Raw genomic sequence first — 27915 nt, 5'->3', positions numbered from 1 at the left:
CTTTGGGTCCCTCTTCCCAGGAATTCTCTTCCCAAGGACCCAGTGTCACCTCCGGGGTGCCAGGAGGGTCACACGTGGCCTTGGCTGTGTCCCCCTGCAGGAGCAGCTTTGTCCCCTGCTGAGGGGTCCCTTTTCCCAGTGTCCTTCTTCCTGAAGTCCCCTTTCCTGGGTTCCCTTTTTTTGGGTCCCTCTTCCCAGGATTTCTCCTCCCGAGGTTCCAGTGTCACCTCCACGGAGCTGGGAGAGTCACGGGTGGAACAGCTTTGTCCCCCTGCTGAGGGGTCCCTTCTCCCAGTGTCCTTCTTCCTGAAGTCCCTTTTCCTGGAATTCCACTTCCTGGGGTTCCTCTTCCCAGGATTTCTCCTCCCGAGGTCCCAGTGTCACCTCCACGAAGCCGGAAGGGTCACGGGTGGCCTTGGCTGTGTCACTCTGCGGGAGCAGCTTTGTCCCCCTGCTGAGGGGTCCCTTCTTCCCAGTGTCCTTCTTCCTGAGGTCCCTTTTCCTGGGTTCCCTCTTCCTGGGGTTCCTCTTCCCAGGATTTCTCCTCCCGAGGTTCCAGTGTCACCTCCACGGAGCTGGGAGGGTCACAGGTGGCCTTGGCTTTGTCACTCTGCGGGAACAGCTTTGCCCCCTGCTGAGAGGTCCCTTCTCCCAGTGTCCTTCTTCCTGAAGTCCCCTTTCCTGGGTTCCCTCTTCCCAGGATTTCTCCTCCCCAGGTCCCAATGTCACCTCCACGGAGCTGGGAGGGTCACGGGTGGCCTTGGCTGTGTCACCCTGCAGGAACAGCTTTGTCCCCTGATGGGGGCTTCCCTTTTCCTGGGATCCCTCTTCTTGGGGTCCCTCTTCCCAGGAATTCTCTTCCCAAGGGCCCAGTGTCCCCTCCACAGAGCCGGGAGGGTCACGGGTGGCCGTGGCTGTGTCACTCTGTGGGAACAGCTTTGTCCCCAACGCAGGCAGCCCCTGATGGCTCCCTCCTCTTGGTGTCCCTCTTCCCAGGGTTCGTTTTCCCGGGATTTCTCTTCCCGAGGTCCCGGTGTCACCCCCATGGAGCTGGCCCTGTCACAGGTGGGCCTGGCCGTGTCACACTGCAGGGACAGCTTTGTCCCCTGGCAGCGTCCCTTCCTCAAGGTCCCTCTTGCCACTTCCAGTGTCCCCTCCACAGATCCATGGGGATCCACAGATCCATGGGGAGCTGTGCAAAGCGGGAGCAGAGGATTCCAGGGAGCTGGAACTGCACAGCAATTCCCTTCTCCCAGGGTTCCTCTTCCTGCGGTCCCGGTGTCACCTCCACAGAGCCGGGAGTGACAGGTGACAAGGGACAAGCTGTGTGTCCCTGGCATGGGATCCCTCTTCCCAAATCCCTCTTCTCAGGATCCCCCTTCCCAGGATCCCTCTTCCCGCATCCCCTGGGGCAAAGGCCCCGGCCCAAAGCCGACGGCACCAAAGGGCCCGGCGCACAGCCCCGCGGCCCAAAGGCCGCGTCCAGCGATCGCCACGGCCCAAAAGCCCCCGCCCAACTTGCCCGTTTCAAAAAGCCCACCCAAAAGAGCCGCCCCAAGGCCTCCGGCACCCATGACACAAGGCCCAGAAAAAAAAAAAAAAAAAAAAAAAAAAAAAAAAAAAAAACACTCCAAGAAAAAAAGAAAAAAAAAAAGAAAAAAAAAAAAAAAAAAAAAAAAAAAAAGAAAAAAAAAAAAAACAATAACAACAAAAAAAAAAAAAAAAAAAAAACAAAAAAAAAAAAAAAAAAATAAAAAAAATAAAAAAAAAAACCCACTCCACCCCACAAAAAAAAACAAAACAAAAAAAAATCTGATAAAAAAAAAAAAAAAAATAAAAAAAAAAAAAAAAAAACAAAAAGAAAAAACAAAAAAAAAAAACTCTCCCTCTCCTGCAACAAAAAACTCCCTAAAAAAAAACACTCGCTCAAAAAAAAAAATAAAAACAAAAAATAAAAAAAAAAAAAAAAAAAAAAAAAAAAAAAAAGAAAAAAAAAAAAACCAAAAAAAAAGAAAGAAAAAGAAAAAAAAAAAAAAAAAAAAAAAAAAAAAATTAACAAAAAAAAAAAAAAAAAAAAAAAAAAAAAAAAAAAAAAAAAAAAAAAAAAAAAAAAAGCGCCCGGCCCCAAGCCCGGGGACCAAGCCACGGGCCCAAGCCCCTGGCCCAATGGCCCCCGCCCAAAGGGGGGGGCCGCCCGGCCCAAAGCCCCGGCCCAAAGCGCCCGGCCCAAGCCCCGGGCCCAAAGGACGAAAGCCCGAAGGCAGGGCCCAAAGCCCCAAGACCCCGCCCCAAGCCCCCGCCCACAGCACAAGGCCCAAGCCCGGCCAAAGCACCCGGCCCAAAAAGCCCAAGAGAGCCCGTCCCAAGCCAGGACAAAGCCCCAGGGGCAAAGCACCCGGCCCCAAAGCCACCGGCCCAAAGAGACCGGCGCCCAAGCCGCAGGCCCAAACGAACACCTCCAAAAGCCAAAGCTCCCTTCCCAAGCCCCCCTTCCCAATCTCCATCCCCAAAGTCCTCCTTCCCCAATCCCACTAAATCCCGATTCTCCCTTCCCAATCCCCCTTTCTCAACCCCCTTTCCAATCCCCCTTCCAAATCCCAAATCTGCCCGAATCTCCCTTTCCCAATCCCCCTTCCCAATCCCCCTTTCCCAATCCCCCTTCCCAGGCTCTCTCGGCGTTGTCCCCTGGGCACGGCGGATGTGCCCAGCAGGGTGCCAGGGCAGGGAGGTCACAGCCTTTCCTTGGGGATGACATTCCCATCTTTTCCCGCTGCTCTGGAGCCCGGCTGCTGCCTCCATCCCCGGGTGAGAAAATTCCCACCCCGTGGGCCGGGCGCTGTCGCTTCTCCTCCACTCTCCCCCTTCCCTCCTTCATCCCTGTCTCCTTAAATCCCTTTCCCTGCTTCTCACACCATTTTTCCCTCCCTGCAGCCAATTCCCAGTTTCCAGAACCTTCCCGACTGCCTGATTTTCCCCAGCCACGCAGAATTCCCGAATTCCTCCTCTTCCTCTCTCCAGCAATGCTTTCCCACTCAGGCTTTCCCTCATTCCTGGTTTTTCACGGCCACGATGTTTTCCTCGGGAATTCCAAGAGCTTTAAACCGACTTTTCCAAGCCCCCTTTGGGTCTGGAAGGTGCTGATCCCACCTGGATGTGACCTGGAGAGGGAAAAGTCACCGCCAGCCCCTCCTGTCCCCTCCCAACCTCTCCAAACCGAGACAAATCCGACTTTTGCTGCAATCCCAGGATTTTGGCTGCCTCTGGTGATTCATTCCCAGAATTTATGGAATTTTAGCGGTGGATCCCAATCCACAGCATCTCCCGGCTCTTTTTTTTTTTTGGGACAGGGGGGACAGGTCCTTTCCAGCCCTTTCTTGGGCTGGATTTTAATTCCAAGACGAATTCTTGGAATGAAATCTTTAATTCCAAGGAAGCTGCTCCTGACTTTTCCCTGTGGATGTGATGGGAGCCCCGAAGGAAAGGGGCCACCAGGGCCGGGATTTTTTTGTGCCTGTGGATGTTTGGGAAGGGAGGGGGAAGGATGATTCATCCCGGCGAGGAGGGAATGTGACGAGATGGGAAGAGACACGGTGTGATCGCAGCTGGAATGCTGCAGCATTCCCGGGAGCGGGGCTGGGATCCTGCACAAATCCTGCTGGAAATAGGGGGAAAAAAGGGGGATTTAGGGTCTGGGTTTATTTTCCTGGCAGCTGTTTGGGAGATTTGGAGTCAGGATGGGTTGGGAGAGCGGGATTTGGGATTTTTTGGCTCTGAGTCGAGCTCCAGGAGTGGGGGATCAGGTTGGGAGAGAGGGAATCACTGGGAGGAGAGGAGGGATCAGGCAAGGAGAGGGGGATCACCCAAAAAAGATGGGAATCAGCCAGGAGTGAGGGTGGGATCACCCAGGAGAAAGGGGAATCTCCTGGAAGTGAGGATGGGATCATCAGGGAGCTGGGATTGCTCAAGGGAGAGGGAAAATCACTCAGGAAAAAGGGGGATCACCCAGAAATTATGGGAATCCCCTGGAAGTGAGGATGGGATTGCCCAGAAATTATGGGATCACCCGGAAATTATGGGAATCAACTGGAAGTGAGGATGGGATCACCTAGAAATTATGGGATCATTCAGAAAATATGGGAATCACCCAGGAGTTAGGATGGGATCACCCAGAAATTATGGGATCACTCAGAAAATATGGGAATCCCTTGGAAGTGAAGATGGGATCACCCCAAAATGATAAAAATCACCCAGAAAAGATGGGAATCAGCTAGGAGTTAGGATGGGATCACCCAGAAATTATGGGATCACTTAGAAATGATGGGATCACCCAGCAATTATGGGATCACCCAGCAATTATGGGAATCCCCTGGAAGTGAGGATGGGATCACCCAGAAATTATGGGATCACTCAGAAAATATGGGAATCACTCAGGAGTTCGGATGGGATCACCCAGAAATTATGGGATCACCCAGAAATTATGGGATCACCCTGCAATTATGGGAATCGACTGGAAGTGAGGGTAGGATCGCCCAGAAATGATGGGAAGCACCCAGAAATTGTGGGAATCAGCCAGGAATGAGGATGGGACGACCCAGAAATTATGGGATCACCTGGAAGTGAGGGCGGGATCATCCAAGGAAAGCAGGGAAGGATGGGAATCACCCAGGGAGGAGGGGGATCACCCAGGAATGATGGGAATTACCCAGAAGTGACGGTGGGATCACCCAGGAAGGATGGGAATCACCTGGAAGTGAGGGTGGGATCCCCCAGGGGAGAGGAGGGATCTGCCAGGAGCACGGGAGGGAATTTTGGAGCCAAAGTTGCTTCCACCCATCCAGGGAATTCCTCTTCCCTCCCAGGATCCACGTCCCTGCTCCAATTCCCAGCACTTTTCCTAATTAATGCACGGATGTGATTAACATCCAATGAGTTTAATTAACCTGGGGAATGTTTCCGTTGGAGAATATTTCCCTGGAATGCCGGGGTGAGCTCTGAGGTCCTTGGGATGAGCTGGGAAGGGGCAGGAGCATCCCAAACCCCATCCCAAATCCCCAGGGCAGCTCATATCCACGGATCCGGCTTTTTCCAGGAAATCCCACCAGAATCCTGAAGGGAAAAGTGCCGCTTCCCAGTGTCATTATGGGATGGAAAATCCCAGGTGGAGGAGGCAAAAAGGGGAGAGTGGAGGGGGTGGAATTCCCATAAATCCCTCATGGGATGGGATGGGATGGGATGGGATGGGATCCATGGATGGGATTGGATGGGATGGGATGGGATGGGATGGATGGGATGGGATGGGATGGGATGTGGATGGATGGGATGGGATGGGATGGGATGGGATGGGATGGGATGGGATGGGATGGGATGGGATGGGATGGGATGGGATGGGATGGGATGGGATGGGATGGGATGGGATGGGATGGGATGGGATGGGATGGGATGGGATGGGATGGGATGGGACGGGATGGGATGGGATGGAGGAAGGGATTTGCCCTCGGGGTCAGGAGTTCAATGCCCGGCTCGGGTTCCAGTGACTCCGGTGTTTTCCAGCCCTTTTTAAGGTCAGGACAAGGAGGTGACACTCGGGATGAGGGACAGTCCCAAATCGTGCCAGGGAAGGTTTAGGTTGGATTTTTGGGAAAACTCCTACGTGGAAAGGGTTTTCCAGATGGGCAGGGGTGGATCCCAGTTCCTGGGGGGAATGACCAGCCCTGTGGATGTGGCACTTGGGGACGCAGTGGTGGCCTTGGCAGTGCTGGGAGGAGTGGCTGGATTCAGGAGTCTCCAAGGGTTTTTCCAACCTAACCGATCCCATGATTCCATGATTTCTGCCTGCCTGGCTGCTGGAAAATCCGTGGGATTCTCCGAGTGTCCCCATGGGCTCCATCCAGACCTTCTTGGGGACAACTCCTGGGCCACCCTACAGCTCCATCACCACCCGTGTCCCCACACCCCCCTGGAGCATCCGGGGATTCCCAACATGGAGCAAAACATCTGGGAACGCCGAGGAAGGCCGGGAAGGTCTATTTATAGCCCGGCAATTAAGAGGAGGCCGTTAAAAATTAATCACCTCGGCTCGTTAGCGGCTCCCGGTCCCCGCGGGGACAGAACGAGGGGACAGGGGCTGGGGCTGCCACAGGTTTTCCTCTCCTGGGGAAAAATAAAGGCAGGAAAAATGAGGTTGGGAAGAGCTGGGAGCCCCAAAACCTCGTGATTCCCATTTCCCTCTGGGCCAGGACACGGTGGAAGTGATGGGATCCATGTCAGGTGATTTTGGAATTTCCAAAAGGCAGGGTTGGGATATCAGGAAGGAATTCCTGGCTGGGCTGGAATTCCCAGATTTGCTGTGGCTGCCCCTGGATCCCTGGCAGTGCCCAAGGCCAGCTTGGATCTGCCTGGGATAGTGGGAGGTGTCCCTGCCCTTGGAAGAAAAGCTTTAAGGTCCTTCCCAACCCAAACCAGTTGGGAATTCTGGGATTCTGTGGTTCTTTCCTGAAGGGCCTCCATCCCTCCCTCCATCCCTCCCTCCATCCCTCCCTCCATCCCTCCCTCCATCCCTCCCTCCATCCCTTCTGCTGGAGCTTTTTCGGGATGGGATGGACTCTCCCACCCAGTTTTCCTGGAACACTTCCCTGACTCACTTCCAGGAGGGATCTGGGCTATTCCAGAGGATCTGGGAACAGCATCCTGCAGCTGCCAAATCCCTGGGAATAGGTGGCAACAGGGAACATCAGCCTGAGCCATCCCACATTTAACGGGATCGGGTCACACCGGGGTGCTGAAACCACCCGGGAAGGAGGGAGATCCCAAACCCTGGTACCCACCGGAGATTCCCGGGATTTGGGCACCTCCAGCAGGTGCTGGATCCCATTCCCACATCAGAGAATGTTCCTGGAGCAAACCCAGCTCACGCGGCCCCGTTAATCCCGGTCCCTCCTGGCAGTGGGGCCGTGGCGGGGACACCGCGGTGGCAGGGCCAGGCTGGCACCGCCCCTGGAGATTCCCGAATTCCGGCATCGGGATCCCAAAAACCTGGCTGGGGGGGATGAAGTCTGGATTTTTGAGGAGTGTTCCTAAAAAGGGGAGCGGGAAATCCGGGCCTGCTGTGGGATAGAGGAGTAGGATATTTGGGATCCCACAATATCCAGGTGCTTCCAGAATTCTCCAAGCACGGAGGGAAATTATTGATGGGGGGGAAAAAATTGGGAGCAAATCACTGAGATTTGTATCATTAAGGATTTACAATCCCCTCCACCCCCAAAAAAATAAAATCCCGGGATTTCAGAATTTCTGATGGAAAGCTTTGATTCCCGGTGAAGCCAAACTGGGTGTTCCCAGAGCAATCCCAGCATCCTCCAAGTGGATGTAATTTAAATGTTTTCCTGGAAAAATTACGGGATTTGGGTTTAGTGATGGTTTTCATGAGTTTTGGGGCTGATCCCGATGCTGGAATTCCCACCCACGGGTCCCATCCAGACCCTCGGGATTTCATGGAGGATGTCCCTGCCAGGGTGGTGTCCCCACCCATCCCAGCACTTCCCAAAACCCCAAAAAATGGGAGAATTCCCCTCAAGCTTCCGGGGCATCTCCAAATTTTCCATTTCCAAAGGGCACCAGAGCACCCCCGAGGTCCCCTGGCCGCAATATCCAGAATTCCCAATATCCAAATATTCCCAAGCCGGGAATATCCAGAATTTTGGGGCAGCAGCCGGACACGGGCCTGGCTGCTGGCTGGAATTCTGGATCGGCGGTGGGAGAGGGGCTGTGCTGGGAATGGGCTCCCGGATGAGGGTCAGGGACAATTCCCACCGCGCTGGTGGCTGGAAGCGCATTCCCAGAGGCCGTGGTGGAGGGTGTGGAATGGTTGGCGCAGCGGGATGAGCTGGAATGGCAGCCGAGGGATGAATCCATCCACTCGGAACAGGGAGAGGCGGGAGGGTCACGGAGCCGCCGTTACGAAACCTGCGGGTTCAGGTGGCGATCCCGACGGATTACACAACGCAGGGATCCGGGATCCGAGCCCCAGTGGGGCTGGAGAGAGGAGAACGAGGAGGGAAAAGGAGGAAAAGGAGGGAAAGAGAGGAGGAGGAGGAGGAAGAAGGTAGCGCGGGATGATGGCGGAGCGCAGGCTCCCAACCAGCGTCAGCTGCCGGCAGTCGGGAGCTAATCCCGGCCAATTCCCGCTCGGCAGCCAGGAATAGCACGGGATGGAGGAGCCGGGGGCCACACGTGTGCCAGGAGCGCGTGACGGAGCCGGGGTCAGCGCCGGGGCAGGGCCGGCCAAAACAAACAGCGCTAAAAACCCCAAACACGGCCCCGGCCCCGGAGCCGCGCAGCGCGGTCGGGATTGTCCCGTGGGGTGGATAAACGCTGGGAGAACGCGCTCTGGTGTTTTTTGGGAATGTGGGAGAGCCGGAGTGCGCGGTGTTGGTATTCCTGGGATCTGCCTGGGCAGTGTTGGGGGTTTAGGATCTCAGTCAAGAACAATTCCCACCACGGCTCGGCCCCAATGCAGAGGGAAGCAGCGGATGAGGGTGGAAAACGGGAGCTGTAATGAGAGGAGGAAAATTCCGGTTCTATCCATACTGGGATGGACGGATAATGGGTGGATGGATGGGTGGATGGGTGGATGGATGGATGGGTGGATGGATGGATGGATGGATGGGTGGATGGATGGATGGATGGATGGATGGATGGATGGATGGATGGATGGATGGATGGATGGATGGTCCCGTGGGTGGATAACGCTGGTGAGAACCGCTCGGTGTTTTTGGGAATGTGGGAGAGCCGGAGTGTGCGGTGTTGGTATTCCTGGGATCTGCCTGGGCAGTGTTGGGGGTTTAGGATCTCAGTCAAGAACAATTCCCACCACGGCTCGGCCCCAATGCAGAGGGAAGCAGCGGATGAGGGTGGAAAACGGGAGCTGTAATGAGAGGAGGAAAATTCCGGTTCCATTTGTGTGGTGCTTTGGGATGCTGGGATGGATGGATGGATGGTGGATGGATGGATGGATGGAGGGATGGATGGACGGATGGATGGACAGATGGATGGATGGATGGATGGATGGATGGATGGATGGACGGACGTACGGACGGACGGGCAGCAGATGGATGGATGGATGGATGGATGGAGGGATGGATGGTGGATGGATGGATGGATGGATGGATGGATGGATGGATGGATGGATGGATGGATGGATGGATGGATGGATGGATGGATGGATGGATGGGCGGGCAGTTACTGGACTGAAAGTGTGCACAAATCCCTGGATTGCTGAGATCCCTGGAATGGCGAGCTCCCACCCTATGCCTTCCCAGATAAGGGGTTTCCATCGGGATTCCCTTCTTGGGAATAATTCCTTTTGTGGTTCAGAGGCGTTTGTGGAAGGGCAGGGATGGGAACAGCAGCCCCAAGTCTCTGGAGAGGGAATCCCGGGATATGGCGCTCTCTGACGTCACTGCACGGGATTCCAGGGATCCAAGCCCTCATGGGCTCCATCCCAGGGATTCCAGGGATCCAAGCCCTCGTGGGCTCCATCCCGGGGATTCCAGGGATCCAAGCCCTTGTGGGCTCCATCCCGGGGATTCCAGGGATCCAACCCCTCGTGGGCTCCATCCCGGGGATTCCAGGGATCCAAGCCCTTATGGGCTCCATCTGGGCTCCAGGGTGGGATTCCAGGGATCCAACCCCCTCGTGGGCTCCATCCCGGGGATTCCAGGGATCCAAGCCCTTCGTGGGCTCCATCCTAGGGATTCCAGGGATCCAAGCCCTTGTGGGCTCCATCCCGGGGATTCCAGGGATCCAACCCCTCATGGGCTCCATCCCAGGGATTCCAGGGATCCAACCTCTCATGGGCTCCATCCCGGGGATTCCAGGGATCCAACCTCTCCTGGGCTCCATCCTGGTGCTGACAGCTGTGGAAAACCGGGACGGAGCCGCCATCGCGGGTTCCGGATGATTCCACAGGCTCCGGATAATGCCGTGTTCCCGTTTTATTCCCATCTTCACGCAATGCTCCCCACACCCTGCCGGGAATCTGGGAATCAGAATTCCGGAATCAGAACTCCCCGGAGCATTCCGAGCGTGGTGACATTTGGGATGACATTCCAGGTGTCAGGAGCAGGGGAGGGGACACGGCCCTGCCTTCCTGGAGTCAGAGGGAAGAATCCTTAGGGAAAGGATCTGCGGGAGGAGGAAAAATCCAGGGGGATCTCCGGGACTCATTCGGTCGTGGAATAGGGAGTGGCCCGTCCCGCTCACCCTCCCCTCCCCCCCCCTCCCCTCCCTCACCTCCCTCCCCTCCCCTCCCCGCCCCTCCCCTACCCCCCCTCTCCCCTCCCCACTCCCCGCCCGTACCTTCCCCCCCCCTCGGCCCTTCCCCCTACTCCCTCTTTCCCTCCCCCTCCCCTCCCCATACCCTCCCCTCCCTCACTTTCCACATTATCACTTCCACACTACCCACTATTAACCGCTCCCTCCCTGTCCCACCCCAGCATGCCACTATCCTCCAGTTCCCCTCTTCCCTTTCTGTTCACCCTCTCCCAAACTCTCCACCTCTACACTATCACACTATAGCAAATTGGCTCAGGGCGCCAGCCTACCCTGGCCTACAACATGGGCAACTGCACTGGCCCGCACCCCCGCCACCCCACCATACAGTGGGGACAAGCAAATAAGGAGAAGAGAACTCTAAAAATTGATAGAAGACGAGGAGTGAAATAATAACATAAAATTGAATTATATTTTTAAAAATCAACTTTAAAAATTAAAATAAAATAAAATAATAAATAATAAATAAAATAATAATTAAATAATTAAATAATTAATAATTAAATAATTAAATAATTAAATAATTAAATAAGGAAGGAAAAACATCAATATCATAATATATAAATATATGATCGAAAATAAATGTAATAGATCATATAAAATATAGAATGCATTATAAGTACATTAAATACATTATATACCATATATGTATATATGTATTATGTATTATATATTCACAACCTACATTTTTTAGGTGTATATTTATAATAGCTATTACTATAGTTATAAATTAATATAAAATATCTCAACGATAGAATATTTAACACATAAATAAAAATAAAAAATAAAAATATAAATACGTCATTCAATATAATATAAAAAACATAAAGATGTAATTAAATATAATAGGAAACAATAATTATATGTTTACATAAAATAATATGTATGTAAACAATGTGTATATATATTTAATTTCCCATTATTATTCTCTTCCCCAAATATAAATATTAAATTATTTTATTGGTTTATTATTAATTCTAAATAATAAATTATTGATATTTAATATTTTACATTATTTTGTGCTCTCCACTTTCCCAGCCTTCTGGGGTCTCCGAGCCACAATTCCTTTTTCCCACGTTCCCATTTCCTTTGTGGATTGGGAGAGCTGGGAATGTTCCCCTGGAGAAGAGAAAATCCAGGGAATTCTCAGAGTCCCTGGAGGGGCTCCAGGAGAGCTGGAGAGGGACTGGGGACAAGGGACAGAGGGACAGGAGCCAGGGAATGGCTGCCACTGGGAAAGGGGAGATTGGGCTGGGATCTGGGCAAGGAATTGCTGGCTGGGAGGGTGGGCAGGGGCTGGGCTGGAATTCCCAGAGAATCCCTGGATCCCTGGGAATGTCCCAGGCCAGATTGGGTGGATTTGGATCCCCCTGGCACAGTGGGATTTAGGAGCAGCCCCTGGTTGGGGATCAGGGATGGGGTTGGAATTCCAGCCCTGATCCATGGGCTGGTTGTGCCCATCCCCAAGGGTTAAATCCCACTGATTTTCCTGATTCCTGATTTTCCTGATTCCTGATTTTCCTGATTCCTGCTCCTCCTGAGTTGCTGGATGGGGAATGTTTGGTCTGGGAGTTCTGGGATGTCCATCCTGTACGGGTTCAGGCCGGATCCTCGTTAAGGTGGCGCTAATTAGATGGGTTTGGGGCTGCCTGGGTCCCCTTTGGCCCCACCACCGCGGGTTTGGGATCTGCAATTCCCAGGGTTCGGCTGCTCCAGAGGGTGGGACAATTCTGTGGCAGGTCACCATGTCGGGGGACATGGGACTGTCCCCAAAACCATCCCAGTGGTCAGCACGGAGTGACAGTGGGGTCACTGGGATGGGGACACCACTCTGGGGTCAGTGACATGGGGACATCAGCTCTGGGTCACTGGGACAGGGACACCAGCCCTGGGGTCAGTGGGATGGGGACACCAGCCCTGGGGACAGGCGTTGCACCCAAAACCATCCCAGTGGTCAGCACGGAGTGACAGTGGGGTCACTGGGATGGGGACACCGCTCTGGAGTCAGTGACGTAGGGACATCAGCTCTGGGTCAGTGGGACAGGGACACCAGCTCTGGGGACCCAGCTCTGTCCCCAAAACCATCCCAGTGGTCAGCACGGAGTGACAGTGGGGTCACTGGGATGGGGACACCGCTCTGGGGTCAGTGACATGGGGACACAGGTCTGGGTCAGTGGGACAGGGACACCAACCCCAGTGGTCAGCACGGAGTGACCAATGGGGTCTGTGGGATGGGGACACCGCTCTGGGGTCACTGGGACACCATCCCTGGGGACCCAGCTCTGTCCCCAAAACCATCCCAGTGGTCAGCACGGAGTGACCAGTGGGGTCAGTGACACAGTGACACAGCTCTGGGCTCAGTGGCATGGGGGACACCAGCTCTGGGGACCCGGCTGTGCCCGGTGGCAGCGGGTGCCTCGATGTCCCCGTGTGGGTGTCGCGGATGTCCCCGAGGGGAGGGGCGGGCCGGCAGTGCCAGGCGGTGGCGGGAGGCGATGTCCCCGCGGTGTCCCCGGTGTCCCCACGGTGTCCCCGGTGTCCCCCGGTTCCCGCAGCTCCGCACCGGGGCTCCTTTGTGCCGTGTCACCGCGGGCCTGGCGTGTCCCCACGAGCCGCCGGTGACACCGGGACGAGCCCGGCACCGCTGGCCCCGCGGCTCGGGGTCCCTCCCGCTCGTCCCCGCCGCGCTCTAACCCGAGTGTCTTCCCACCCGTGTCCTTCCCTCACCCCCGTGTCCGTCTGTCCGTCCCTCCCGCCTCTCTCTGTCTCTCTCTCTGCCTCTCCTGCCCCTCTGCTCTGCCAGGGAGGGAGGGAGGGAGGGAGGGGGAGTTTAGGGGCTCTGCGGGGGCAGGGGCGGGTTCGGGGTGCGGGGATCCCGCGGGGCTCAGCCTGGATTCCCTCCTGACCTCGGTGCGGGTGTCCCCAGCTGGGTCCGTGCCCAGCAATCCAAGGCCACCAGAAGCCACCCTGGCCCCTCACGTGTCACCCCGCGCCCCGGCCAGGGCAGGGTTCGCAGTCGGGGACGGGAATTTGGGGTTGAGGAGAGCCCAGGCTGTCCCTGTCAGCATTCCCGGGAAAAGCAGTGCAGGGAGAGCCGAGCACGGCGCGGGAAGGGGGGGGGATGGATGGTCAGGTACGAGCTCTGGGCTCCTTCCCGAGGCTCCCGTCCCCAAGGTCCCATCCCTGGGGTCCCATCCCTGGGGTCCCATCCCTAGGACAGGAGCCCACGGTCCCCAAGGTCCCATTCCTGCAGATCCATCCCTGGGATCCCAACCCTCTGCTCCTGTCCCAAGCCCCATTCCTGGGGTTCCGTTACAGGGACAGGAGCCTGGGGTCCTTGGGGTTCCATCCCTGGGGTCCCATCCCTGGCTGCTGTCCCTGGGGTCCTGTCCTGAGGCCTGTCCCTGGGGTGCCATCCATGGGGACCCATCCCCAGGCTCCCAATCCTGGGCTCCTCTTTGGATTCCCATCCCTGGGATCCCATTCCTGAGCTCCCACCCCTGGGATTCCAATCCTGGGCTCCTGTTCCAAGTCCCATCCCTAGGATCTCATTGTTGGGATTCCATCCCTGGGGTTCCATCCCTGCCATCCCAACCTTGGGTTCCCGTTCCAAGTTCCACCCCTGGGATCCCATTCCTGAGGTCCCATCCCTGGGATCTCATTCTTGGGATTCCATCCCTGGGATTCCATTCCTGGGGTCCCATTCCGGGGGTTCCCTTCCAGAGGTCCCATCCATGGGGACCCATCCCCAGGCTCCCAAACCTGAGATCCCATCCCTGAGGTTCCATCCCTGGGGTTCCATCCCTGCCATCCCAACCCTGGGCTCATGTCCCAAGTCCCATTCCTGGGCTGCCATTCCCGGGCTCCAGTCCCGAGTCCCATCCCGGTGCTCTCATCCCCGGGGTGCCCCCCGCAGGCTCGGGCCCCTCTCCCCTCTCGGGCCCCGCAGGAATTCTCCCTTTCCCGGGGAGCGGCCGGATCCCGGGAGGGCGGACCTCGCTTGGCCGTTTATTCTAATCCATCTCTCTCTCTCTCGTATCTCTCGCTCTCTCCTGGCTCTCGCCTCTCTCTCCCCGGCCCCCCCCGCGCTCTCTTTCCGTCCGTGCCCTCCTGTCCCCCCCCTCCCCACCCCAAACCCCCCTCCCCAGGTCAAGGTGTGGTTCCAGAACCGCCGCACGAAGCAGAAGAAGGACCAGAGCAGGGACTCTGAGAAACGCTCCTCCAGCACCTCCGAGTCCTTCGCCACCTGCAACATCCTGCGGCTGCTGGAGCAGGGCCGCCTCCTGTCCGTGCCGGCCCCCCCGAGCCTCCTGTCCCCCCCTTCCAACCCCGGCCCGGTGCCCAGCCCCGCGGCCAGCCTGGCCCCGCCGGGCCCCGCGTCCCCGCCGGGGCTGGGCGGTGGCAGCAGCCCCCCGGCCCCGCCGCCTTTCGGCCTGCACGTCCCGTCTCTCGCCGCTTCCTCCTCCTCGTCCTCCTCATCCTCATCGCCGTCGCCGCGGCTGCCGGGGAGGCCGCTGTGTTTTGGGGGGCCGCTGCTGGGCAGCCTGCACGACCTGCCCGCTTCTTTCCCGCCGGGAGCCTCCGCGTTCGAGCCTTACACGCGGCTGGAGAGGAAGGACAGTTCTATACACGGCAAGAAGCCGAGCCCTTAAAAGAAACCCCCCAAAAAAACACAACCCCCCCCCAAAAAAACAGTGTCAAAAAGTGTCACCTCCCCCCTCCGCCACTCCAAGCCCAGATCGTCGTCGTCCGTCCCCACCCCGACCTGGGAATTCCCGCCGGGAATGTGCGCCCCCGGGAATGGCAGCTCCCCCCGGGCCGGTGGAGGCGCGGATGTCACCAGGGTTGAGCTGGTGACACTCCGAGGTGTCACTGTCACCAAAGCCCCGCTCCAGGTATCGGCGGAAGGGGGCAGGAGCAGCGGGGGGTGGCGCTGGCCCGAGTGTCTTTTCCGGAGGGACAAAAGGGACAGCGCGAGGTGACACGGGGCTCTGTCCCCGCGGTGTCCTCGGAGAAGCGCCGTGCCTCAGTTTCCCCGCCTGCTCCGGGCTGAGGTCCCCGCGGTGACCGCAGGGTCCTGGCGCTGCTCCCGGCGGGTGTTTGTCCTCCGAGGGCGGCTCCGGTGGCCTGGGTGATGTCCCCAGTTGTCGCCGTGCTGGGAACGAGCGGCTGCCGCCCCCCCGGGACACCCGCAGGCTCCTGCGGAGCCCAAACACCGCCCGGTCCCTTCCTGGGGCCGTCCCCACAGGGACCCCCCGAGGGGCTGGGGGTCGCTGTCCCACCCCGCTGGGTGACAGCTGGGGACAGCGGTGACAGTGGCATCTGCCGCTCTGGGGCAGGGCGGGTCCGGCAGCACCCCCAGACCCACCCTGGGGTGGCACCGCAGTGACCCCGTGCTGGCACTGGCACCCGCCACACCCCCCTTGTCACCTGTCACAGCCAGGGTCACCTGCCACAGCCAGGGTCCCTTTCCAGCTCCCAGGGGGTGACAGTGGCTTCCTGCGGGGCCACTCGGGCTGAGGGTGGGGTTGGGGACAAGGGGGACTTTGCATGAAGTGGCTCTTGGGGACAGTAGCAGCTGTTGGGGGGATCTGAGTGTCACCTTGCCGGGACACCCCGGGGTGGCATCACCAGGTACCCCACGGTGTCACCACCTTGCCAGGACACCCTGCGGTGTCACCACCCCGCAGTGCCACCCCCCGCCCTGCAGGGACACGGCTGTGACAGGAGCAGGGGGACACCCCGAGCCCCCTCCCCACACCCAGGCCCTGCCCTGGGCGCTCCCCCCACACCCCCAAACCCGCTGCTGTTGGTTAATTAATCAATTCATTAATTAATAATGATCATTAACACTGAGCATCCCCGCCCACCCCCGGGCTGCTCCTCCCGCATCCCCGGGGCCCCGAATTCCCAGGATTTTGCAGGGAAATATTTAAAATAAAAGATTTTATGAGAAACTTTGGGTAATTTCTTTAATTTTCCCCCGTTTTTAGGGAATTGTTATTTATTGCTCCGCTCCCTTTGGAGCATTTACAGGGGACGGCTCGGGCGGGGAAACTGAGGCAGGGACAGGTGACAAGTGACAATCCTGCCTGTCCCGCTCTCCTCCAGTTCTGGCACAATTCGCCTGGAATTGCTCCAACGATATTTGGGATTTTTCCCAAATATCATCCCCTAATCCTTTAATTTATCCCGCCTCTTCCCGATCCAGGTGGAGCCAGGACAGGGAAGCGGCCGTGTCCCCACCTCTGGAATTCTGTCCCCAGCCCCACGCGGGCCTCGCTTGGATTTTGCTTTTCCCTCTTCCCAGCCCCACTCCGGCTGGGATTTAGGGATTTCCAAGCAGGAAAATTCCCGGGCTCACCAGGAGGAATCGGGTGGAGAAGGGAACCCCCAGACCCCTCAACCTCCGTGGCCGGAGGGGATTTGGGGACAATTCGGGCAAAACAAAGCCCGGGTTGGATTTGGGAATGTGGATTTGGGAATATCCTTGGGGTTTTCCTGCCTGCTCTGGTGATCCTGAAAGATCCGCGGGAGTCCCGGCGCTGCTCCTTTTACCCCTTTGACCCCAAAAATCCCAAATCCCATCCAAAGCTTTTCCAAAGCTCCTTCCTCCAAAGTGGAGCTGTCGTGGGGGGTTGGGGACAGCTTGGGGACACCCCCAGTTTGTCCCACTCGGTGCCAGGGGCTCCTCCAGACTGGGATGACTGGAAAACCATAGATGTCCAATTTTAAGGGAAAATGTGGGGATTTATGGCTTCTAATGTTAATAAAAGTCACGTCCTGCCTCCTTCCGCCTCCTCCTCATCCTCCCTCGCCTGTGGGGCCGCCCCGCCCCCGCTCCGGGTGTCACTGGCCCCGTGGGTGACATTGCAGGGTGACATTTCTAAGGCCACCGTTGTCCCCTCTGCTGTGTCCTCAGAGCCCCCGAGGATCCGTGCGCCCCCCTTTTTCCCTATCCTTATTCCTTATCCCAATCCCTTATCCCTATTTTCCCTGTTTTCCTGTCTTTTATCCCATTTATCCTTTGTCCCGATCCCCATCCCCTATCGCAATCCCTTATCCCTATTCTTGTTCCTTAGCCCTATCCCAACCCTTTATCCCTATCCCAAATCCCTATCCCTCATCCCCGTCCCTCTCCCTCTCCTTTTCCCTCTCCCTAGCCTTGATCCTTTATCCCATTCCCTGGCTCGCATCCCTTATCCCTGCTGAGGAGCAGGAATATCCCAATTCCTCTCCCTATCCCTTATCCTTATCCCTACTCCTATCCCTGTCCCATTCCCTATCCCTGTCCTGTTCCCTATCCCATTCCCTTATCCCTATCCCTTATCCCTAACCCCATCCCTATCCTGATCCCTGTCCCTTATCTACATCCCTATCCCTTATCCCTGTCCCTGTCCGTATCCCTATCCCGTCCCTGTCCCTATCACTGTCCCTATCCCTGTCCTTATCCCTGTCCCTGTCCCTATCTCTATCCCTGTCCCTATCTCTGTCCCTGTCCCCGTCCCTGTCCCTGTCCCTGTCCCTGTCCCTGTCCCTGTCCCTGTCCCTATCTCTGTCCCCATCCCTGTCCCTGTCCCTCTCCCTGTCCCTGTCCCTGTCCCTATCCCTGTCCCTGTCCCTATCCCTATCCCTATCCCTATCCCTATCCCTATCCCTATCCCTATCCCTATCCCTATCCCTGTCCCTGTCCCTATCCCTGTCCCTGTCCCCATCCCTGTCCCTATCCTTACCCCTTATCCCTATTCCCTACCCCATCCCTTATCCCTATCCTCATTTCCTATCCCTACCCCTTATCCCTATTCATCCCCCCGTTCTTTATCCCTCTCCCTCTCTCTATCCCTATTCCCATCCCTATCCCTTCTCCCTATTCCATTCCCTATCTCATACCCCTTATCCCCATCTCTATCCCTTATCTCACTCCCATTCCCATCCCCATTCCAATCCCCATTCCCATTCACGTTCCCGTTCCCATTCCCATCCCTATCCCAACCCATTCCCGTTCCCATTCCCATTCCCTGCCCCCATCCCGGCTCCTGCGATCCCGCCTCCTGCCGCTCCCTCCCGCTGTTTACAGCCAACACGGTGCCACCTGTGTCTCCGGTGTCACCTGTGTCGCCGGTGCCACCTGTGTCTCCGGTGTCACCTTTGCTGTCGGTGTCACCTTTGCCGTCGGTGTCGCGGGCGGGACCGGCGGGGGCCGGGCCGGGGCTACAAAACCCGGGGCGCTGCCGTGTCCTGCCCGGCGGGACCGGGACCGTGACGGCGACAAGGACAGGGACAGGGCCATGGCCGCCACCAAGGTGACAGCAGCGGCGACAGAGCTGGCGGCCGCCCGCGAGCACGGGCTGGCCGTGACCCGCGACTTCCACAGCAACCCCCGGCTGAGTGAGTGGGGGACACGGGGACACCGAGGGGACACCGAGGGGGAGCCCCGGGGCGGGGAGGGACATCGCTCTGTCCCCAAGCAGTGGTGGCAGGGACGAAGGGGTGACATCGGGCAGGAGTGCGTGGGTGGCACTGGAGCAGGTACAGGGACGGGTGGGTGGCACTGGGACTGGCCGGGGTGACAGGGACGGCTGGGTGGCACTGGGGCAGGCAGGGATGGCAGGGATAGATGGGCGGGTGACACTGGTTCAGGAGGGGACGGCTGGGTGGCACTGCGACAGGCAGGGTGGCACAGGGGCCACGAGTGTCTCTCGGGGGGACAGGGGGACAGTGTGGGGCTGCGGGGGTGTCCCCTCCTGGGGACAGAACCCACAAGGACCGGGAAAGCTGTCCCCACCCTGGGGACACCTGTGGGGCGCCGTGGTGACAACCGGGGTGCCCTTCCTATTGTGTCCCCATCCCACGGCGACATCACGACACCTGGCACCGTGCCAGCACCACACGGGGCTGGACCATCCCCCTGTCACCTTGTCCCCAAGCCCCCGCTGTCACCAAGGGCGTCCGTTGTGACCTTTGTGCTTTCGCTGCCGGGGCCGGGCTCTTCGAAGCCACCTCCTTGGGATGTCCCCAACCGGGTGGCTCCGGTCCCTGCCGAGCCGAGCTGGCCCTGCCCGGCCACCCGCCGTGTTTGCTGTCAACAGCGGCCACCCGCGGGTGGCTCCTGCCCGTGTCACCTGGCCGAGCGCCAGCCCTTGGCTCGGGTGTCACCCGCGTGTCCCTTTGCCAGGAAAAAACCGCCCCAATTTCTTCCCGCTGGTCGCGTTTGTCCCCTCGAGGGACGCGTTTGTCCCCCCTGTGCCCAGCCCGGCACCGCCACCCAGGCGGGGACAAAGTCCTGTCCCCGGTGTGTCCCTGTCACCCAGGTGGGCCACTGGAGGAGGGTCCCCACGCCCCAAAATGCTCTGGGAGGTGACAGCGGAGGTGGCAGGAAGGACAGAGGGGGTGGCACGGCTTGGGGGGGGGGGGACCTGGCGGTGACATTCGGAGCGGTGGGGACAGCCCTGAACATGGGGGAGGGGCAGCGTGGGGCTGTGGGCGCCTGAGCTCAAGGGGGTGCGGGGTTCCCCCAGTTCGGGGTCCCAGTTCTGGGGCCCAGTTTGGGGTCCCAGTTTAGGGTCCCAGTCTGGGGTCCCATTTTGAGGTCCCAGTTTGGAGTCCCAGTTAAGGGCTCCAGTTCAGGTTCCCAGTTTGGGATCCCAGTTTGGGGTCACAGTGTGGGGTCACAGTGTGGCACTGAGCACAAGAGTAGTGTCACTGTCCCCAGCTACAGCCCAGTGCCCAGAACTGGGAGAACTGGGATGGGCAGGGATGGATGGATGGATGGATGGATGGATGGATGGATGGATGGATGGATGGATGGATGGATGGATGGATGGGTGGGTGGATGGATGGATGGATGGGTGGATGGGTGGATGGATGATGAATGGATGGATGGATGGGTCCATGTTTGGACGGACAGATGGACGGAGCAGGAGGCAGCACACCCAACTTGTCTGCACAGCCCCAGCCCAGCAGTGATTCTGGTGTGACACTGCCACGTCCCAGCTGTCCCCATCATCCCTGACACCCCAGGGATGTCCCCATCATCCCTGACACCCCAGGCACGGGGTGCTGCCCTTGGGATCCATTCCTGGTGCCGTTTGGGACACGGGCACAGCAGAGGAGGATCCAGGGACACTCCCAACCCTCGGCCACCCCGCCCTGGGGGGCTGTGACCCCCCCTGCCCCCCAACACCCCCCACCCTTCCTCCCACATCCTTTAGGATCCCTCCCCTCCCCTCTCCTCCCTCCCTGTTTTTTTTTTTTTTCCACCAGCAAAACCCACAGCGATTCAATTTTCCTTTTTTTTCTCTTTTTTTTTTTTGTTTTTTCCCCAGTTTTTTTTTTTCCTGGCCGGCTTCACGCTTGGCTGGGGCCGCCTTTTCTGGGGCTGCCCCCACATGACCGTGCAGGTGTGTCTGGGAACCCGCGGCCGCCGGGCCCTAATTAGTGGCATAGAGTGTGACCCCCCGCCGGGCCTTTCACGGCCCCTGCCAGCCCCGGGCCAGCCCCGCGGGGTTGACAGCGCGGCACAAAGTGACACATGGCACAATGGGCAGGTTGAGGAGGCGACCAGGGCCGGCCGGGGGTGGAGGGGGGAAGCGGTCACTTAGGGATTGTCGGAAAAGTCCCAGGGTGGGCTCGGGGTTGAGAGGGGTTGGGAGGAGGAGGAGAGGGGGGGTGGGTTCTGGAAATTGGGCATTCCTGAGGTCATAAAATCCTGGATTTTGGGTTGGGAGGGAGTTTAAATCCCCCCCAGTGCCACCCCAAGGGACACCTCCCACTGTCCCAGGCTGCTCCAAGCCCTGTCCCTGTCCCTTGGACACTGCCAGGGATGAGGATGCATCCAGCCCCATCCAGAGCCTTGTGCCCAGCACCCTCTGCCCCTCCCTGCCCCTGCCGAGGGGTGCCAGGGCTGGGGTCCCCCCTCTGTGCCCTGGGGGACACCGGGGACCCTCCCTGTGCCCCAGGGTGGCTCAGGACCAGCTCTGGACCTGCTGGGGCAGCCCTGCACCCACAGCTTTGCTCTGGGACTGGGGATTTGGGGGATCTGGGGGCTGTTTATCCCTCCTGCTTCCCATCTCTGCTCCAGGTGTCCCCATCCCTTCCCAGCTCTGGAATTTGGGGTGGGGGCTGAGCATCACTCACCCCACACCCAGCCCAGAGGATGAGGTGACAAAAAAGGGGAATGGCTTCCACTGGAAAAGGGGCGATTTGAGTGGGATTTTGGCAAGGAATTCCTGCCTGGGAGGGGGGGAGGGGCTGGGCTGGAATTCCCAGATTCCCTGTGGCTGCCCCTGGATCCGTGGCAGTGCCCAAGGCCAGGTTGGATGGACTTGGATCCACCTGAGCTGGCAGAACAGGACGACCCTCAAGCCCCCTTCCCACCCCAAGCATTCCCCGACCCCAAGACCCCCTCGGAGGTGGCAGCGAGCCCCCGGCGCACTTTGCAGCCGAGCCCTACGTGCCGGAGGGCCGGGAGGGGCGGCGGGGGCTGCGGAGGGCAGGGCGGGCGAGCGGGAGCAATTAGCGGCGGGTGGAGCCGGGTCGGGTCCCCTTTGTCACCGGGGGCCGCGGTCCCCCCCGCGCGGCGGCCGCGCTGGTCAGCAGTGCGTGAGTGTCAGCGCTGACGGAGATCGCATGTGACAGCAGCTGTGAATTTGGGGCTGGGGGTGTGGAAAGGCCAGGTTGAAAGACTTCGCTTTTCCCTCGGCCCCTCTCCCCCCTGCCCCCCGCCCCCCGGCCGTGCCCCCGACCGGCGGCCGCAGCCCACCCAGCCCGCGGCTGCGGCTTCATTATCGCTGCTGGGGCTTTCCGGTGCTCGGCCGGCGCTTCTCGGCCTTCCTCCTCCTCTTCTTCCTCCTCCTCTTCTTCCGCCTCCTCTTCTTGTTCTTCTCATCCTCTTCTTCCTCCTTTCCCTCCTCTTCCTCTTCTTCTTCCTCTTACTCTTCTTGTTCTTCTCATCCTCCTCTTCCTCCTCTTCTTGTTCTTTTCATCCTCCTCTTCCTCCTTTCCCTTCTCTTCCTCCTCTTCCTCTTCTTCCTCTTCCTCCTCCTCTTCTTGTTCTCCTCATCCTCCTCCTCCTCCTCTTCTTGTTCTTTTCATCCTCCTCTTCCTCCTCTTCTTCTTGTTCTTCTCTTTCTTCTCCTCTTCATTTTCTTCTCCTCTTCCTCCTCTTTTTCTTCCTCCTCTTCTTGTTATTCTCCTCCTCCTCCTCTTCCCCTTCTTCTCCTCCTCTTCTTCTTCTTCTTCTTTTTCTTCTTCTTCTTCACCTCTTCCACCTCTTCCTTCTCCCTCATCTTCTTTTTCTCCTCTTCCTCCTCCTTCTTCTTCTCCTCCTCTTTTATGACCCTCTCCTCCTCCTCCTCCTTCTCTTCTCCTTCTTCTTCTTCCTCTTCTTTTTATTCTTCTCCTCCTTTATCTCCACCTCCTCCTCCTCCTCCTCCTCCTCCTCTTCCTTCCTCCTCTTCTCCTTCTATTTCTCACCCTTCTTCACCTCCTCCACCTCTTCCTCCTCCCTCATCTCTTTCTTCTATTTCTCCTCTTCCTCCTCCTTCTTCTTCTTTTCCTTCTTTTCCTTTTTCTCCTCCTTCTCCTCCTCTCTCCCTTTCCAGGCTGTCCCGTGGCGTTGCTGTCGTGATTCCCCCTCTGTCCTGACAGAACATTCCAGAGCCAGCAGGGATGAGGGGCTGGAATGACCCCTGGAGTGTCCGAGGCCAGGCTGGACCCCGGGCTTGGAGCAGCCTGGGGTGGTGGGAGGGGTCCCTGGATGGAACCGGGGGGGATTTGAGGCCACTCCCGACCCAAACCAGTCCAGGAGTCCCTGATGTCCAGAGGGCCCTGCCCATGGATAGACGGGATGGACGGATGGACGGACAGATGGATGGAGGGATGATGGACGGACGGATGGATGGAGGGATGGATGGATGGACGGATGGATGGAGGGATGAAGGATGGATGGATGGATGGATGGATGGATGGATGGCTGGATGTATGGATGGCTGGCTGGCTGGAGGTGATGCAAGGATGGATGGCTGGATGGATGGATGGCTGGATGGATGGATGGCTGGCTGTGATGGCTGGATGGGTGGATGGGTGGCTGGGTTGATTGATGCTGGATGGATGGAGGGATGACGGGTGGCCGGGTGGACGTGATGGATGGATGGTGATGGATGGCTGGATGGATGGATGGATGCATGGTATGGATGATGGCTGGATGGATGGATGACTGCTGGGCATGAGGGCTGGCTGGATGTGATGGCTGGATGGATGATGGCTGGATGGGTGCTGGGTGGCTGGACTGGCTGGCTGGCTGGATGGCTGTGCTGGATGGATGGCTGGCTGTGATGGAGTGGATGGATGGATGGACGGGATGGACGGCTGGACGGGTGGACCGGTGGACGGGTGGACGTGTGGATTGCTGGAGTGGATGGATGTGCTGGATGGATGGATGGATGGATGGATGGATGGATGGATGGATGGATGGATGGATGGATGGATGGAGGAATGGATGGATGGATGGATGGATGGATGGATTAAGGATGGATTTCCATATCACCCGAGAGCTCGGCTGATGATCAAATGTCATCCCCTGTGCTGCCAGAGGCTCCCACATTCCCGGTGGGAAGAGCCATCCCGGTGGGGCCAGAGGGCCACCAGGAGTGTCCCCAAGGGGGTGGCAGCCACTGGGACTGCACTGGACACCCCCATGCTGGGACAAGTGACACTCCCAACGTCCCTGTCCCACGGGGGTGGCTTTGGGGCTGCTGAAAATTAAAAATCCCAGAAACCCCTGCCGGGGGAAGGGAAGCGGGAGAGCTTTGGGAGGGAGCGGGAAGGGGAATAAAAGGCCGGATGGTCACTTTGGGAATAAAGGGGACAAAAGGCGGGGAGGGGGCTCCCGGTGTGCCGGCCCCTCCGGAGCCTGAATGGGCGAGCAGCAGGAGCCGGCCCTAATTGGGGAAGGGCAGAGAAGGCTAATTAGCTAATTAGCTCCTGGAGTGGGGCTGGGAGAAGCTTGTGGGGCTCAGCAAGGCCAAGGGCGGGAGGAGCTGGGATGGGGCACAAATCCAGGCTGGAGAGGAAGGGATTGGGGGCAGCCCTGGGAGGAGGTGGCATTGGGAAAGGTGGGAATTCTGTCCCTGGGCTCTGCTCAGGTGAGAGTCCACCTGCGGAGCTGCTCCAGCTCCTGGATCCCAAATTCAGGAGGGTGTGGAGCTGCTGGAGCAAATCCAAAGCTGTTCCTAGGGCTGGAGCCCCTCTGCTCTGGAGCAAAGCTGAGAGAGCTGGGAATGTTCCCCTGGAGAAGGGAAAATTCCAGGGAATCCTCAGAGTCCCTGGAGGGGCTCCAGGAGAGCTGGAGAGGGATTGGGGACAAGGGACAGAGGGACAGGAGCCAGGGAATGGCTGCCACTGGGAAAGGGGAGATTGGGCTGGGATCTGGGCAAGGAATTGCTGTCTGGGAGGGTGGGCAGGGGCTGGGCTGGAATTCCAGGATTTGCTGTGGCTGCCCCTGGATCCCTGGGAATGCCCAAGGCCAGGTTGGACACTGGGGCTTGGATCCACCTGGGACAGTGGGAGGTGCCAGGGGTGGAATTCCTGGGCTTTAAGGTCCTTCCCAACACAAACCCGTCTGGAATTCTATGATCCCATTGCTGGAATGTCCGGCATCGCTGGCACTGCCCTGGCTGAGGGGAGGGGACACCGAGGGTCCCGTTGTGCCACCGGGGTGACCCCACAGAGCCCCGGGGGTGTCCCGGGATCGGGCTGTGACCAGCGGGAGAAACGGGACCCATGCCCAGGAATGAACTCCCTGGGGCTGTCCCGGCCGGGGGACAATGCCACCGTCAGCACGGGGACATCAGGGACCCCCATCCCCGCGGGACGCCCTGCAGCTGGCCCGGCCTCTCCGATCCTATTAGGATCAGGTGGGAATGGCAGAGCCCGGTGCGAGAGAGGGGGCAGGGCATGAAAGGGCCCGGCGGGGTCAGCGGGGCCGAGGCAGCGCTCGGGGCTTTGACACTTCCCGGCATGATCAAGGCGCGGCTTAGAGCCGGATCAGCTCCCTCGCACCTGCACCCGCCGGGGGCCGATCCCGGCCCGGGCATTCCCGGGGGCCGATCCCAAACCCCGTGATTCCCGGGAATTGATCCTAAACCCGGCGTTCCCGGGAGCAGATCCAAATCCTGGCGTTCCCCAGAGCCGATCCCAAAGCCCGGCGCTCCCGGGAGCTGATCCCAATCCCGGCACTCCCGGGAGCCCGTCCCAGTCCCGGCGTTCCCAGGACACCATCCCAATCCCGGGATCCCATCCCAATCCCAGCATTCCCACAATCCGATCCCAACTCCATTATTTCCGGGATCCCATCCCAATCCCGGAATTCCCAAAATCCCAATCCCGAAATTCCCGGGATCCGCTGCCTCTCCCTGTGTTCCTACCCAGCTTCATCTCCCCGTTTGTCACCCTTGTCCCCTGTCCCCCTTTGTCACCCCCTGTCCCAGGGCTGTCCCCACTGAGTCACACCCTCCTTTCCCCATCCCAGTGTCACCCCCGAGGTGTCCCCAGGGCCACCAGGGTCCCCCCAGCACCGCGGGGTCTTTGGGAAGTGTCGCCGCATCCCACCGGACCAGGCAGGATCCTCGGGCAAGGCGTGACTGGCAGGGGACAAGGGGACACTTCCCTGCTGGCCCTGGTGGCATTCCCAGCGGTGACATCCCCGGCGGGCACTTGGGGACACCTCCAGAAGGTGACACAACCCCTGAGTGGCGCGGCAGGAAGCCACCACTGAGTGACATTTCCTGCAGGACGGAGTGTCCAGCTGGGCCACCACTGGTCACTCGGGGTGTCACCGCGACAGGGAAAGGGACACAGGAAGGGACAGGATGCGCGGGTGGCACTGCCCGGGTGGCCCCGTGGCTCTGGGGACTGACGCTGTCCCCTCCCCCAGCCTACAGGACAGTGTGCGGTGTCAACGGGCCACTGGTGGTGCTGGACAACGTCAAGGTAGGACCCTGGGGTGACATGGGGACAGCTTGGCGGTGGCACCTGGGGCTGTGGGGGGACCCCAGTGCTGAGGGTGCAGTGGGGGGAGTGAGTCTCCTGTCACCTGTCCTCTGTCCCCTCCCTCCTGTCCCCTGGGCTGTCCCATGTCCCTTCTTCTCCATCTCTTGTCCCCTGGGCTGTCCCCTTTCCCGGGGCCATCCCTCCTGTCCCTTGTCCCCTGGGCTGTCCCCTGGGCTGTCCCCTGGGCTGTCCCCTCCTCTCCGGGGTCCGAGCTCCCTCCTCTGGACGCGCTCGGCAGCAGAGCCCTGTCCCCGGCGGCACGCGCGGGTGGCGTGTCCCCTTGTCCCCATGTCCCCATGTCCCCGCGCTGGTGGCGTGTGCGCAGGCACGGGGGACACTGGGGACATTCCGTGGGACGCGTGTGCGCTCAGTCCGGGCACCCTGTCCCCGTGTCCCGTGTCCCTGCCCGAGCTCAGCCCCTGTCCCCTGTGTCCTTGTGCCCTGTCCCCTGTGTCCTTGACCAAGCTCTGGCTCCTGTCCCTTGTCCCCTGTCCCCCATTCCCTGTCCCCTTTTGCAGGTCTGTCCCTTGTCCCCTTTCCCAGCTCTGTCTCTTGTCCCCTCTCCCAGCTCTGTCCCTTGTCCCCTCTCCCAGCTCTGTCCCTTGTCCCCTGCCCAAGCTCCCTCTCCCACAGGGATCCTGCTCTGAGCGGGGCCACTCCACAACCCCCGTGTCCCCTTGCTGTCACCCTCCCTGTCCCTTGTCCCACTCTCCTGGCTGGGCTGGGGCCACCTGGGTGACATCCCCAGGGTTTTGTCACCCGATGTCGCATTTCCATGGCCCTGCAATTCATTAATTAATCAGCTCAATCAAAGGAGGAGGAGGAGAGCCCTGCCCGTGCTGGGCAGCAGCGACATCGGCCACTGTCCCCAGAGCAGGACGTGTCCCCTCAACACAAAGTCCCCTCTGTGCCCCCCGCGGTGTCCCCATGAGTGCCACTCGTGCCTCGTGGGGACACCTCTGCCTTGGAGGTGGTGGCAGCCTGGTGGCTCTGGCTGTGACAGCGCTTGTTGTCACCGACTCGGGAGTAGAAAATCCCCTCGACATAGGGGAAACTGAGGCACGGAGCAGTGCCACAGCTCGGGGCCAGCTCCGGGATGGGACAGCGACAGGGACAGACAGCGCCATCCCCCCGCCATCCCTTTGCTGCCCGGTGTGTCCCCAACTCAGAGTTTGGTGGCTTCAGGACCAAAGGAAGGGAAACTGAGGCAGCGCCAGCAGAGCAGGAGGGGCTGGGCTGACAGGGGCTGGGCTGAGGGGACAGAGGGGACACCGCCACCCCGTTTGCCCGTGTCGCTGTCCCCACAGTTCGCCCAGTACGCCGAGATCGTGAACTTCACCCTGCCCAACGGCACCACCCGCAGCGGGCAGGTGCTGGAGGTGATGGGCACCAAGGCCATCGTGCAGGTGAGCGCGGGGACACGGCGACACCGCGGGGACACGGCGACACCCCCACACGGCGACACGCGGGGGCTACGCGACCTGAGGCTCTGTCTCTGTCCCCGGGTTCTGCCCCTGTCCCGGGTCCCTGTCCCAA

At 59.0% G+C, this 27915-nt stretch overlaps 2 protein-coding genes across 3 annotated transcripts in view; both read left to right on the top strand.

Moving 5' to 3' along the window:
* Positions 1 to 16235, top strand: part of VAX2 (ventral anterior homeobox 2) — a 23611-nt gene extending 7376 nt beyond the window's left edge. The window contains exon 3 of one of the 2 annotated variants that reach the window (XM_050973402.1): positions 14478 to 16235. In XM_050973402.1, the coding sequence (XP_050829359.1) occupies positions 14478 to 15186 (709 nt within the window). In that variant the 3' untranslated portion in view covers positions 15187 to 16235. The remainder of the gene's footprint in view (positions 1 to 14477) is intronic. The other variant, XM_050973403.1, reaches the window with a different exon arrangement.
* Positions 15464 to 27915, top strand: part of ATP6V1B1 (ATPase H+ transporting V1 subunit B1) — an 18034-nt gene continuing 5582 nt past the window's right edge. The window contains exons 1-4 of the mRNA XM_050974088.1: positions 15464 to 15714; positions 18407 to 18717; positions 26264 to 26319; positions 27687 to 27870. Coding sequence (XP_050830045.1) covers positions 15464 to 15714; positions 18407 to 18717; positions 26264 to 26319; positions 27687 to 27870 — 802 coding nt within the window. The remainder of the gene's footprint in view (positions 15715 to 18406; positions 18718 to 26263; positions 26320 to 27686; positions 27871 to 27915) is intronic.

The sequence above is a fragment of the Serinus canaria genome, chromosome 4, assembly GCF_022539315.1.
Source record: "Serinus canaria isolate serCan28SL12 chromosome 4, serCan2020, whole genome shotgun sequence".
In the NCBI taxonomy this organism is placed as follows: domain Eukaryota; kingdom Metazoa; phylum Chordata; class Aves; order Passeriformes; family Fringillidae; genus Serinus; species Serinus canaria.
The sequence above is the reverse complement of the archived record's forward strand: the minus strand, read 5'-3'. Positions and strand labels throughout refer to the sequence as shown.